The following is a 15,604-nucleotide window of genomic DNA, read 5'->3' as shown; positions in this document are numbered from 1 at the left end:
AGAATCAATTTTCTTCCCTTCTGGTAGTTTATATGCATACTACACACATCTTCTTCTTCTTCTTCTTCGTGGAAATGCAGCACAAGGCTGCAAGTAGCATAATTGGCTGAGGACGCAGCTGTGCCGCAGATGCAACGCCCCATGTAGATTAGGGCAGGAATTGGGAATTTGTTCATGGTGCCGGCGATAGCCCACCTACTCTTTACGAAGGGCACCATACGATATTTTACGTCCACCAACTAATGCCGACAGATGGAATGCCCAGTTTATCATCCATCCGAAGGCTGGCATCGGGCACAAAGATTTATTCCACATCCTCTCTGTGAAACACAACAAAACACAACATTCATACTAATCACAACATATGATCAATTGGCTGTCTCATCTTTTTGTATTCACTTGTGAATACCTCTTTATATATATATACCTTACCTTACCTCTTTATATATATATATATATACCTCTTTATACCTTACCTATTTACCTCTTTACCTTACCTCTTTATATATATATATACGTCTAAATATATACGTATATATATATATATATATATATATACCTCTTTACCTCTTTGAAAAGAGTAAGCCAATGTGTTCTGGTACTGTGGGAAAATAAATTAATCTTGCTATGAACCACAGAGGCACCGTGAGTATAAAAATAACCGCAAGCATCAGTGCCACAGTAAAGATGAAAATTATAGTCCGAATTACAGACAAATTGCAGCCACATGTACATTTGATACATACATAGGTATTAGGTGATTAAATTTCAAAGGAAATCAAGTAACAATGTTGCCACAAGCATATGCATCCGCTAGAGTATACCTTATTGTAGACATCGTTGCGGTATCCTGTGATAGAACGACGCAGCACAGAAAGCATGCATTTTTTCAAGTCTTCACTCTCGCTTCTGCTTCCAATGCGCACCAATCCGTCTTTACAAAACTTCAAAATTCCTAGAGAAACATAAAACATCAATATAAAAACAAGTTCACAGTGAATACAGAGATGCACTGCTGCTGTGCATGCAGTAACAATGCTTAAGCAACAGGGAGAGAATTGATTTGCAATACATGTCCTCTCCCGGTTCCAATGAATGTTCTTGTTCCAAGCAAAAAGGGCATAACTCCCTGAAAAATGGCGAAATGGCCCGAAACTCAAACTTTTCTGTAACATATCATAATAAAGCCATGTACCTAGTTTCAGTTTAATATGTTAAAGGTTATGGACAAAAGTCCAGAAAACCACAGGTGAAACAGACAGAAGGACGGACGGAGAGACTGAGAGTAAACCTATAGTTCCCTCCAGGTAGGGGACTAATATATATATAATATGTGTGTGATTATATATATATTGATGAGGGAAAAAATGAATTTAAACGATTTCAGCATAAGGCTGCAACATAACAAAATGTGAAAAAGTGAAGAGTTCTGAATGCACTGTGTGTATATATATATATATATATATATATATATATATATATATATATATATATGTATATATATATATATATATATATATATATATTGTTGCGGATATGAGGACTGTATTTTTTTTTTTTGTGTTGTATCGTGGTAAATTGGTGATGAGTTTGCTTGAGTCTGCGCCTCCTGCCTCCGGAGCTGTGTAAAGGTCAAAAGGGCGTCCCATAATTAGTCCACAAGCATACACGTCAGCCAATCATAGAATACCCCTGTTCGATAGTTATATCTTATTCTGTGTTTTAGGGTAAGGCTGTGTCTCCCATTAATTGAAATACTCCATTGCACCAGTGAAAGAGATAGATTCCCTTCATTCCCACTCCCAAAACTTCATTCCCACTCCCAAAACTTCATTCCCACTCCCAAAACTTCCATTCCCATTCCCAAAACCTCCCTTCCAATTGCCAACTGCATTTTGGGCGGTTTTCTTCAACCACCATTGGCCACGAGGCAGGGTTGGGGAAGAAAGGCGTGTCTCCACCTCGTCATAGAGGGGAGGAGTGAGCCAGCCCCGAACAACCAACCGAGCACGAGGGGTTTGGTTTGAGTGGGCGGAGGAAGAGCGATCGGGGAGGTTCGCAAAGGTTCAAGGGTGGGGCTATATATAACCCATGAGAGACGCCCCCAAGGGAGATGAGCTTTTACAGAGGAGAGACGAGTACAAAGGAAAGAGCTGGGTCGTCAGAGCAAGAGCGCGTAGAGAGGTCCATGACAAGAGCTGAGTTGGTCGTCAGGGGTGGTCAGTGGTTGCGTTCAGTGGTTGCGTTGAGTGGTTGCGTTGGAGAAAGAGTGGTTGGACAAACAAAAGAGAGAGGAGAGAACCCGTCACGCCAGACCCCCCACCAGCGCGTCGGCTCCGACCGTGATCCGACCCGTGATCCGACCCGTGATCCCGCGCACACGACAGGATCGGTGGCATCAGCGGCCGTCGAGGTCCAGCCCGACGTCCCGTGCGGGATCAAGCTCCAGCCAGCTCCGTGCCGTCCTCCCCCTCCAGCCACACACCTCCTTCCAGCCAATCCACTCTGCAATTCCCCGTGTGAGTCGTCTTTGTTTGTTCTGTCCTGGGTAGGTAATTAAGCTTGTATAAGGAATTCACTGTGTCACCTGCGTCTCATGTCCCTGTACATAATCGTGACTGCTCCTTCTTGATTATATGTGTAAATAATAAATCCAATTACTCTTCTGTACGTCTTCTCGTCTTATTCCTTTTTCCTCTTTGTATTCGGTCGCTTTAGAGTTTTCCCGATTGAATAGCGGTGGCGTGATCCAGCCAAAGTTTGGGGTAAATCGGGTGTTAGAGTCGGGGAATAACTGTTCGGTCGCGGTAATACACCACCGCTCAGTCAAAATAACATCTTGTCCGCGACCCGTAACAATATATATATTGTTGCGGATATGAGAATGTTTTTTTTTGTTGTTGTTGTTGTAGTGTAAATTGTTGTAAAGATCACCCTTTGTAAATGTCATGATCCTTGTAAATACCTCCGTAGTGTAAAGGTCAAAGGGCGTCTCGGTAGTTATTCCATAAACACCACATTGCAGGACACGATAAAACCCTTGTTCAGTAGCTTATATCTTATTATGTGTCTTAGGGTAAGGCCTTGTCTTCCATTAAGATGACACTCCATTGCACCGAGTGAAATAAGAGTAGATTCCCTTCATTCCCATTCCCAAAACCTCCATTTCCCCTTTCGTCATTGCCAGGCCTCAATTGCCATTGCCAATTACATCCCCTCCAATTGCCGCCATTGACCACGAGGCAGGGTCGGAGGAGAAGGGCGTGTCTCCACCTCGTCATAGAGGGGAGGAGTGAGCCAGCCCCGAACAACCAACCGAGCACGAGGGGTTTGGTTTGAGAGGGTGGAGAGAGAATGCTTGGGGGAGGTTCGCAAAGGGTGAAGGGCGGGGCCTATATAACCCGCCGCGGGGCGTTCCCGAGAGAGACATGAGATGGGAGAGTGGCGAAAGGAGACAAGCAGATGACTCCAAGAGAGTTGCAAAAAGGTCCAAGGCTGAGCTGAGCTGCGTGGTGAGGTGCAAAGGAAAGAGCTGGGTCGTCAGAGCAGAGCTGAGTTGTGAGGTCCAACAGCAGAGGTCATCCAGGGAAGCGCAAAAGCCTGCGATTCGTCACCTTGCTCGCCAGCGGCAGCGTCTACAGCAGCAGCAGCAGCAACAACGCTCGCCAGCCGCTTAGGGGCCTGGACGGCAGTTCGGAGCAGGGCCGCGAACGGCGGCTGCAGAACGTGCGGATCGTGCTGCTGGACCCAGTGGACTTTCCTCTCCTTCCAGTCAATCCACTCTGCAATTCCCCGCGTGAGTCTGTGTCTTCGTTTGTTCTGTCCTGGGTATTAAGTAAGCCTGTTAGATAAGTTAATAATTTGCACTGTGTCACCTGCGTCTCATGTCCCTGTACATAATCGTGACTGCTCCTTTTTGCTTACGTGTACATAATAAACCCCGTTACTCTTCTGTATGTCTTCTTCTTCCTCTTTGCATTCGGTCGCTTTAGAGTTTTCCAGATTGAGTATCTGTGGCGCGATACGGCCAACGTTTGGGTGAATCGGGGAACAACTGTTCGGCCGCGGTTATACCTCCGCTCGGTAAAATAACATCTAATCCGCGGACCGTAACAATATATATATATATATATATATATATATATATATATATATATATATATATATATATATATATATCTATATATATATATATATATATATAGATATATATATATAGATATATATATATATATATATATATATACAGTTAAGCCCAAAATTATTCATACCCTTACCAAATTTGGAGTATTTTGAATCGTGTTATTTGAGGAATGAGTTTCTTGTGGCTTACGTTACATAAGAATGTGACAAACAGCTGAAAGAGTCACTGCAAGAGACATTTCAAGAAATACATTGTTTCGGGGGTATTTTATTGACAGATTTACAAAACATGTCATGTCCAGAATTATTCATACCCTTGCTTAGATCAATTCAAAGTCACATTCAGTAATCAACGGAAAATTCTCTGTTTGTGATCACAGCCTCAAAACGGTTCTTACACTTGCTCACAAGGTTTTTGCATGTCTCTGCAGGGATTTTGGCCCACTCCTCCTTCGCGAAGGTCTCCAGGTCTTTGAGGTTGGAAGGCTTCCTTGCCATCACTCGGGTCTTGAGCCGCCTCCACAGATTCTCGATTGGGTTGAGGTCCGGACTTTGGCTTGGCCACTCAAGAACGTCTACATCATTATCCCGGAACAATTTATTGACTGACTTGGTGGTATGTTTTGGATCGTTGTCCTGCTGATACGTCCAATGCTGCCCGAGGTGAAGTTTCTCTGCGGACTGTTTGATGTTTTCCTCACGGATCTTGATGTGCTGTTCCTTTTTCATGATGCCATCCACTTTGACGAGATTGCCGGGCCCACTGGCTGAGAAACATCCGCAAAGCATTATGCTCCCGCCTCCATACTTGACGGTCGGGACTGTGTTCTTCAGGTTGTATGCTTCACCTTTTTTTCGCCAAACGAAAGCAACATCTCTGTGCCCGAAAAGCTCCATTTTCGTCTCATCCGACCACAGAACTGATGACCAAAAGCTTGGATATTTGTCCAGGTGCGCTCTTGCAAATGCCAGATGAGTTTCTCTATGCCTCTGTTTCAGGAGTGGAGTCTTTCTTGGTCGGCATCCTTTGTGCAACGTCCGCTGGAGTGTCTCCCTTGATATCTTGGTCCCAGACTCGCCAAGGTTGTTCAGGAGAGCCTTGATGGTGATCCGTGGATTGTTGTTGGCCTCTCGCCATACTTTTCTTGCCAGACGAGGTGACACCTTTGGCTTCCGACCACGTCCTTCAATGTTTTTTACAGTGTGAAACTCCTTGTACTTCCTAATTATGCTTTGTATGGTGGCAACTGGCACTCGGAATTGCTTCGAAATAGCTTTGTAGCCTTTCCCCTCCTTGTGAGCATTCACAATGCACAACCGAAGGTCCTCACTGAGTTCTTTCTTCTTCGCCATGCTGACTATGAACTGAGAATGATTGCATCAGCTCCCCTTAATTTATAGTCTAAAAGCAGAGTGTTGTTCTGCAACATTCCTCACTGTACATTCAATAGACCACATTTGTATTGTATTCAGATTTTATGCACACATCTTGGAATAATTGCATGATATTATAAAGAATCTGAGGAATGTCAAAAGCATGTGCATTATCACAAACATTGGCCTCAATTCTGAGACTTGGTATGGGGTATGAATAATTTTGGACAGGCATAAAAACAAAAACTATCAACATTAATTGTTATGCCAATAATGTTGAGCCAAAATATAATGTGGATTTGTTCATGCCAACTAAATGTCCTTGCCTGAAGTGAAAGTTCCACCACTTTAGCTAGTAAGTATGAGATAAATGCAAAAATCTCCGATTTTTTATAGGGTATGAATAATTTTGGGCTTAACTGTACATATTATATATATATACGTATATATATATATATATATATATATACGTATATATATATATATATATATATATATATATATATATATATATATATATATATATATATATATATCTATATATATATATATTGTTACGGACGCGGTTAAAGGATGTTATTTTACCGAGCGGTGGTATTACCGCGACCGAACAGTTATTCCCCGACTAGAACCCGATTCCACCCAAACGTTGGCCGTATCGCACCGCGGCTGCTCAATATGGAAAACTCTAAAGCGACCGAATACAAAGAGGAAGAAGACGTACAGAAGAGTAATTGGATTTATTATTTACACATATAAGCAGGAAGAAAGCAATCACGTTTATTTACAGAAGATATTAGATACACAGTGCAACGCTAGCTTACCTACAGTCTTAATTAACCCAGGGACAGAACAAACAAGGACAGACTCACGCGGGGAATGATGATAGGACTGGCGGGAGATGGATGGCTGGCGGGATAGGGAGGTCCAACTGGTCCTGCAGCCGATCGACTCGTGGGCAGCCGCCGCTCCTTCGCGGCCCTGCTCCAAACTGCCGTCCAGGCCTCACGCTGCTGTGGCTGCAGTTTCGGCGGCTCCAGCTGCAGTAAATGCAGTTTCAGTGGCTCGAGCTGCAGTAAGTGCAGTTTCGGTGGCTCGAGCTGCAGTAAGTGCAGTTTCGGTGGCTCGAGCTGCAGTAAATGCAGTTTCGGTGGCTCGAGCTGCAGCTCAACTCTGGACTTCTCCCGGACTCAACTCAAAGCGCCTCTCTTGGACTCAACTGCTTGGACTCCCTCCCGTCTCTCTGTCAAAGCTCATCTCTTTGGGAAACGCCCTAGCTGCGGGTTATATAGACCCCGCCCCTCAACCTTCGCGAACCTCCTCGATGTTTCTCTCCACACCCTCTCCAAGTCCAACCCCTTTTTTTTTTTTTTTTTTTTTTGTATACAAGGTCGAGGCTCGTGAAAGAGCGAACATTAATCACACAGAAAGACAAACCGACACATAAAACATAACATCGGGAGCGGTAGACAAGATGGGGAGAGAGGGGGAAGGACACAAACACAACATTTGAGAGCAGGGACCGAGAGACATGGAGACATCGAGAGATCTGAGAGAGGGCGAGGGCTTTGGGGGGGGGCATGGGAAGGGGGCGGTGGGAGAGGTATAAAACATATGGACACTGCCAGGACTTCCAGGAAAGAAGTTGGAATTTCAAACAAGGTGGATCTGGGGTGAATTAGCGGGGGTAGAAAAGATCAAGGTTTTGGATGGGGGAAGATAAGAGATGGTGGTGAACAGCTGTTTTAAAGACCTGGAGGGAGGAGTGGGATTGAAGGGAGTGAGGGAGTTTGTTCCAGAGGCGGGAGAAAAGAGGAATGAAAGAGTGAAGGTGAGCAGAGAGCCGAGATTTCGGCAGTTTAACCATCAGAGGGTTGCTGGCAGATCTTGTGCGACCTGTAGGAATATTTGGGGGACAGAGCACAGAGAGAGCTGGGGGTGCAAGGCCGGAGAGGAGTCGGTAGAAGACAGAAAGACCACCTACCTGCCTGCGGTGAGTGAGTGAAAGGCCCTCAGAGATAGCTTCATCGCGGGAGATTCCAATAATTCTGAAAGCTTTGGTTGGGAGCTTTTTGAGTTGGGAGCTTCAATCTGTCTCATGATGACTGCACTTGTTCGTGGTTGGTTGTGTGGGGCTGACTCACTCCTCCCCTCTATGACGAGGTGGGGACCCGCCTTTCTTCCCCAACCCTGCCTCGTGGCCAATGGTGGCAATTGTTGGTTGGCAAGGCGAATGGCAATTGACGAAAAGGGGGAATGGAAGTTTTGGGAGTGGGAATGAAGGGAATCTATCTCTTTCACTGGTGCAATGGAGTATTTCAATTAATGGGAGACACAGCCTTACCCTAAAACACATAATAAGATATAACTATTGAACAGGGGTATTCGATGATTGGCTGTAGTGTGGATGCTTTATGGACTAATTATGGGACGCCCTTTGACCTTTACACAGCTCCGGAGGCAGGAGGCGCAGAATGAACACTAATAATAATACACACAATCAAAAAAATACAGTCCTCATATCCGCAACAATATATATATATATATATATATATATATATATATATATATATATATATATATATATATATATATATATATATATATATATATACGTAGTGTGTTCAAAAGTATCCGACCTTTATTTTTCATGCGTAAAAAAAAAGAAGCTAGGGAGGTGTTGATTGGTGCACGTATGTAGGCGATCCTGATGCACACGCGTGAATTTTTTCCCACCTGCAGAAGCTGTCATTCGACGGCAGACCGCCGATGAGTGAGGACATGTAAGTGAGTGCGGTCGGATTTTCGTTTTTGACAAAATGACGGAAAAACTTGAACAACGCTACTGCATCAAATTTTGTGTTTTTTGGCCGCGGGGATGTTGAATGCTTCTATTGTGATGACTGCAACTTGGTTTCTGGGTCGTACCCATAAACCCAGGACTCATCGCCAGTGATCACTGTGTTGAGGAAGCTGGGATCGCTGTTCACAGTCTCCAGCATGTCCTGTGCGATCTCCAAACGGAGTTGCTTCTGCTCAATCGTTAGCAGCTTTGGTACGAACTTCGCTGAGATTCTCCTGAAGCCCAAATCCTCCTTCATAATGGAATGAACGGTGTTGAATCTTGCGGATCGTTTCCACTTGGGAATCGCCAAGCTTTACACAAAATTTGATGCAGTAGCGTTGTTCAAGTTCTTCCGTCATTTTGTCAAAAACGAAAATCCGACGGCGCTCACTTACATGTCCTCACTCATCGGCGGTCTGCCGTCGAATGACAGCTTCTGCGGGTGGGAAAAAATTCACGCGTGTGCATTAGGATCGCCTACATACGTGCACCAATCAACGCCTCCCTAGCTTCTTTTTTTTTACGCACGAAAAATAAAGGTCGGATACTTTTTGAACACAGTAGTATATATATATATACATACATACATACATGTATCAGTGAATATATATATATATACACCCACACACAAGCTAAAATAATGAATGGAGCAAAAAGGCCAGGTACCTTCAAGGAATTGATCGAGAGCATGGTTCGTGTAACAGACAATCAGCATGGGTATGAGATTTCTGTTGAGACTTTCCTCAAGAAGGATTTTTGCAATCTTCAATCCGACGTACGTTTTTCCTGAAGCAAAATAAAAATAAATTATATTCTTTCATTACAAGAAAAATGTTACTTTCCCCTGGTCGATATGGTTTTGTAACAGTAAGCATTCTTGACATGTTAAACAACCCGACAATGAGTGCCTGAATTAATATACAGTTGATAAAGTTGCAAAACTGTGATTTCTTAATCACCCACATCTTTACAAAAACTGGTTTATCAATTTTGCTAGACCAGCTGATGTGTATGAATTGCTCCTTGAATGTGTCATCTGAGAATGAATGATATCCATGGCCAAATTGCTGGGCTTATGTTTATGAAAATGACCAAAAAAAACAAATTAAATATAATGTAACAAGTACTGTTAGACCCCGTTTACGTCAGGGATGTGTTCCTGAAAAGTGCAATGAATAACGAAATGACATAAATCAAAGCAATTTTTCTCAACTAATTGATGGAATAAACGGGGGATGCATTCCAAACAAAGGTAACCACTCAAACACAAAAGGAAAAGTCAGCATTGTTGATTGAGGTTTCAGTTCCCAATGACTTTGGACCAAATACTTCAGAAACCAAGAAAATGATCAAATACCAGGAGCTGAAAAATGAGGTGAAAAGGATTTGGAAATTGAATAAAGCTGAAATTGTACCAGGGATAGTCAGAGAAACAGGATTGATAAAAAAAAACCTTACTGAGCAGTTAAAAAGCATTCCGGGGAATATCGCTACAAACGAGCTGCAAGTGGAGGCCGTCAGAGGTTCTGTGAGGATTTTGAAAAGAGCCCTTGGAACGAAGCTATGAGAATGAAGTTTCACAATCTGTCTCATGAATAATGATCCTTTAGCAAAAAAGGAGGTGGAGATTTTGAGTTTTGGGATAATTTCCTCCCACCTCCTAAAACTCACATATGGAGATGACAACCACAGTGAGAAACATTCACAGTCTGATAAGTCTTGGTGTATTTGCTGGGACACATCCTCAGACAACATTATTACACCCTTCTGGCTACTATTGAAGCACCAAGCGGCATGCTCTTGATGGCTGTCGAAATTTCATCGGTGTTTTTAAAGTCTTTGAACAAGGTTTTCCCCTTTCCTGGGAAAACCACATTTCAAATCTGGCCTCCAAAGCCAGTCGCCGACTGGGCATCCTCCGTCGTGCGAAGTCCTTCCTTGGCACACCTGAGCTCCTCACCACATACAAGGCTTTCATCCGCAGCTCAATGGAATACTGCTCTCCCCTCTGGGCTGGTGCTCCTGCCTCACACCTAGCTCGTCTTCACGCTGTTGAAACCAAAGCGTTCAGAATAATTGGATTCTCCCGCGATGAAGCTACCTCCGAGAGCCTTTCACTTACTCACCGCAGGCAGGTTGGTGGTCTTTCTGTCTTCTACCGACTCCTCTCCGGCCTTGCTCCCCCAGCTCTCTCTCTGTGCTCTGTCCCCCAAATATTCCTACAGGTCGCACAAGATCTGCAGGAAACCCTCTTATGGTTAAACTGCCAAAATCTAGGCTCTCTGCTCACCTTCACTCTTTCATTCCCCTTTTCTCCCGCCTCTGGAACAAACTCCCACATTCCCTTCAATCCCACCCCTCCCTCCAGGTCTTTAAAACAGCTGTTCACCACCATCTCTTAACTTCCCCCATCCAAAACCTTGATCTTTTCTATCCCCGCTAATTCACCCCAGATCCACTTTTTTGAAATTAGAACTTCTTTCCTGGAAGTCCTTGCAGGGTCCATATGTTTTATACCTATCCCACCTCCCCTCAAGCCCTCTCCCTCCCACATTTCTCCCGATGTCCCTGCTCTCAAATGTTGTGTTTGTGTCCTCCCCCCTCTTTTCCCATCTTGTCCACCACTCCCCTTAATTTGTGTTTTATGTGTCGGTTTGACTTTTTGTGTGATTAATGTTAGCTCTTTCACGAGCCTCGATCTTGTATACAAAAAAAAAAAAAAAAGGTGTCGACAGCCACAATCATGGCCTCCGTGATAACTTTGCCATTGGTGAATTGTTTCTTATGTTTTGCCAGCAGGTGGCTAATGTCAAAAGACTCCTCTGTGCTTGCCTTGCCTTCAGCTACAGGTTTCAAAAGAAGTGACTGTTGAGCTTTCAAAATTCCCTTGAACTCCCCAACTTTCATCAGCCAAATCACGCCGTTTAAAGGAATTTTTTCTTGAAATTTTGTATGCATTGACTTGTGATGCCGTTCCAAATTACCTATTTTACTCAAGGCTACACTGGCGACAAATGAAACAGATGCTCTTGTCTTTGTTATTCTAAAAAATAAATTCACTTTCCCATTCCTGGTGGAAATTGTAGATTTTTGCCCTCCTCTTAGATGTCCCTGGCTACTTGCACGTCATTTTGGCAAAAGGAAATGAACCTTAGAAACAAGAAAAAAATTACAATGCAAAGCCTAGCTTGCTTATTTCATGTTTTGGTGGGTCGACAACAGGCACAGACCAACTGACAAAAGTAAGGTGACTGCAGCATAGATGGATAATTGGTTCATTTAAACGCAAATAATTTCTAATTTAGCCTGTGCATTTACATTTATCTCTCTCGCAGCTTGCATTTGTGACCCAAGGCAGTGACTCTTAAATACAACCACCGTACGTTCAGAATCTCGGCTTTTCCCACTCTCTCTCTCCACATATACATCTTTTTAAAAACATTTTTTTCTTAAAGATCGACTGTTCAAGACTCTGGCATGATCGACTGGTTGGAGACCACTGGTCTAAAAGGACAAAATGGTCAAAGGTGTCTCAAAAGGTGGAAGAGGTACACTAGGTGTAATTTGAGGTCTACTGGGTGTAAATTAAGGTCTACATAAAGGGTCTGAATTGTCTGATGGGGACCAAAGGGTCTTAACAACAGGCATTTTAAGGCCATTTTCCCAGTTAGAGTGGGGGTTAGCCTTGTGGGCCCCATGACAATCTTCTCCATTTTGCACTATTTTCTACATCTCCCCTTGTTAACCCCCAAGCCCACATTTCTTCTTCCACCACCTTTAGCCAAGTCTTTCTCGGTCTTCACCATCCTCTACTTCCTTCTACATTCATTTCCATCACACTTCTCAACCTGTCACTTTCATCCTTCCTCAACGCATGACCAAACCATCTCAACCTGTTTCTCTTCACAGCATCAATCACAGGCTCTATTCCCATCATCTTTCGCAATTCATCATTTGTCTTCCTATCTCTCAACGATACTCCACACATTCACCGAACCATTCGCATTTCCACCTTTTCCAGCCTTCATTGCTGCTCTACGTTCATTATGCATGTCTCGCTCCCATAAATCATAACACTTCTCACACATGCAGCATACACCTTTCCCTTCAGCTTCAACGACACTCCCCTCCTCATCAGCACGCCACTCAGTTCCCGAAACTTAATTATTCCTGAGTTAATCCCCTCATGTTATTTTATTCTATCTGCCTCTATTATGTGTTAATTCAGAAGAGAAATGTAGTGCACTCTAGTGCATCTCACTCCAGCAACCGTTGCCGAGTCTGATCCACCTTCTCCATTCAGCATGTCTCCTAGGTAGCAAAATGTTTTCACACCTTCCAGCTTCACGCCATCTCCAAGATCCAACTCAACATTTCCTCCATCTGCAGCTCCTTCTGTGCACACCTCACACTTGAATGGAGCTGTCACACTGGTTAATGACCCTCTCAGACCACTACATTTTTGATGAACCCACTCAGCGCACATTGTACATTGAATGGAATTCACTCCGACACCCTTCCTGTACACAGCACAGGACCACTTCCCAGTTCCTTCTACCTCACCACATGCTTTACCACTTGCCATCACCTTCGTCTTTCCAATATTCACCTTCAGACCTTTTGTCTCCATACATTCCTTCCACTTATTCATCTTCTCCTTCAGTCAATCCATACTCTCATGCAGATGATCTGGTGTTGATTGGGGAAACAACTCCCATGGTAAACCCACCTTTACATTCCGAGCCAGCACCTCCATCACATCTACAAATAGTAGTGGACTTGGTACCGACCCCTGATGCACTCCCACCTTCACCTCAAACTCACCACTGTTCCCATCCTTCGTCCTTACAGCTGTGCATGCTCTCTCGTACATTGCCATCACCACTCTGATCAACCATTCCTCCACTCCTAACTTCCTCAATGCCCATGTCACTACTTCGCGTGGAACCCCATCGAATGCTTTTTCCAGCATTTCATCTTATTTCATTATTTCTTTCATTTCATCTCCATCTTTCTTAAAATATCTAAAAATTGTCTGGAGGAGGTCAAAGGGGTCAACAGGGTATTGAAAGGTCTGAAAGGTGTGAAGGTCTAAAGGGTAGAAGGGGTCGAAGGGTCTTCGGAGTTCTAAAGGGTCGAATAGGATCGAAAGAGTCTTAGAGGTCTAAGGGCTCTAAAGGGTGCAATGGAATCCACAGGGTCTTAGGGTTCTGGAGGATCTAAGGAGTCCTATACAGTTTAACGGGGTCTATAGGGTCTACAGGGTCTACAGGGTCTTAAGGGTCAAAGGCGTATTAAAAAGCCATGGTGGTCTTAAGGGTCAAAAATATCTTAAGGCCCGTATGAGTCTTAAGGGTCTAAAAGAATAAATAAATATTTCAGAATCATTGGAATCTTCCGCTCAAAGCCAACTCCGAGGGCCTTTCACTCACTCACCGCAGGCAGGTTAATGGTCTTTCTGTCTTCTACCGATTCCTCTCCAGCCTAGCTCCCTCAGCTCTGTCTGTGCTCTGTCCCCCAAATATTCCTGCAGGTCGCACAAGAGCTGCCTGCAACCATCTTATGGTTAAACTGCCAAAATCAAGACTCTCTATTCACCTTCACTCTTTCATTCCTCTTTTCTCTCGCCTCTGGAACAAACTCCCTCACTCTATTCAACCCCACTCCTCCCTCCAGGTCTTTAAAACAGCTGTTCACCACCATCTCTTGTCTTCCCCCATCCAAAACCTTGATCTTTTCTACCCCCGATAATTCATCCCAGATCCACTTTTTTGAAATTCCAACTTCTTTCCTGGAAGTCCTGGCAGTGTCCATGTGTTTTATACCTCTCCAACCCCCCTCCCCCTTTCCCGTGCCTCCTCTCCTCATGCCCTCTCCCTCCCACAGATCTCCAGATGTCCAGATGTCCCTGTTCTCTACTGTTGTGCTTGTGTGCTTCCCTCTCTCTCCCCATATTGTCTCCTGCTCCCTTTATCTTATGCTTTATGTGTCAGTTTGTCTTTTTGTGATTAATGTTAGCTCTTGCATGAGCCTCGATCTTGTATACAAAAAAAAAAAAAAAAGTTTGAGGGGTTTATGTTGCCTATGTTTAGCCGATGTTGCCACCCACACAATTTTTGTATTCGTACCCCGAGTTTGGAGTTTGTGACTTAAAAGATGTGGCCGTGCATGGAACACATACAAATACAAATAAAGACAGAGAGAAATACAAACAAAGACAGAGAGAGAGAGAGAGAGAGAGAGAGAGAGAGAGAGGGCGGGGGGGAAGAGAGAGAGACAGAGAGGAAGAGAGAGAGAAAGAGAGAGGTTTTTGCCATTTATAGGCACTGTATAGATAAAGGTGAGTAGAAATTTCAAAAGAAGCAACAACATGCATTATTTCAGACTACTGTGACCAATATTAAACTCAAGATGTCGGGATTACAAACACAACCATCTTCAGTTCTAACTGACAAGTTTTATTTCTCCATATGGCTTTAGCAGATGGTAAAAATCATCGATTCGTCTTTGCTGCACTCTCCGTTCACACTCAATGGCTATAAAAGAGACATGGCAAATTACCATGGAGCAAGGTCTTAATTAGATTAATTTGCACAATTGTGTTTGATGAACAAACCAATCAATTAACCACTGTAAAAACTACTCAATATCAATATGACTGATGACACCTTTTTTAACTGGTGTCAAAATAGTCTGTCAACTAAATTTGAGTCACGGCAAACGTTGAGTAAATTAATATTAATTGGCCAAAAGTTTTTTAATGTGTTACGTGCTCCTCCCCAAACCCCGGTCACGGTGTACTTCCGAGCCCCGAGAGGAGTCACGGCAGAGATATGTGTTATTCTGTACGTCTTAGATCAATGGTGAAACCACACCAATTGTTACCAACAAACAAGTATTGTATTACGATCACACAAGAATAACAGTACAAAAAACAATAGTAATCAATTGTACAACAAATATATCCTTCCTAGGATGGTACCATCAGTTTCGTAATATATAACACACTGTGCTCCAAGTGAGCGAAAAGAATGTCACCAATGTCTCTCTCCCGGCTTCAAGCCAAAGTTGCTTCCGGCTTCAAGCCAAAGTCGATCCACTCCAGTGATCGTCCGTACGATGTCGTATCAAGACCAGAATCCCGTTGGGTTGGCACACTGCGAAAGATGGGTGAAGGTGTCCTCAAGAAGCGACGGGGAAATCACACCTTCAGGTATGGACGTTTGACGGCTCTCAATCGGC

The 15,604-nt window shown here is 43.7% G+C and overlaps 1 protein-coding gene across 4 annotated transcripts in view; it reads right to left on the bottom strand.

Moving 5' to 3' along the window:
• LOC137431219 (NFX1-type zinc finger-containing protein 1) overlaps positions 1-15,604 on the bottom strand; it is a 161,976-nt gene that overhangs the window by 77,349 nt on the left and 69,023 nt on the right. For all 4 annotated transcript variants that reach the window (XM_078781687.1, XM_078781688.1, XM_078781689.1 and 1 more), the window contains 2 exons: positions 9,029-9,148; positions 825-955 (listed from right to left, as the gene is read on the bottom strand). In XM_078781687.1, coding sequence (XP_078637813.1) covers positions 825-955; positions 9,029-9,148 — 251 coding nt within the window. The remainder of the gene's footprint in view (positions 1-824; positions 956-9,028; positions 9,149-15,604) is intronic.

Source organism: Myxine glutinosa, chromosome 7 (genome assembly GCF_964187855.1).
Source record: "Myxine glutinosa chromosome 7, kmMyxGlut1.1, whole genome shotgun sequence".
Lineage (NCBI taxonomy): Eukaryota > Metazoa > Chordata > Myxini > Myxiniformes > Myxinidae > Myxine > Myxine glutinosa.
Note: the sequence above shows the minus strand (reverse complement) of the source record. Positions and strands in the feature narration are given on the sequence as shown.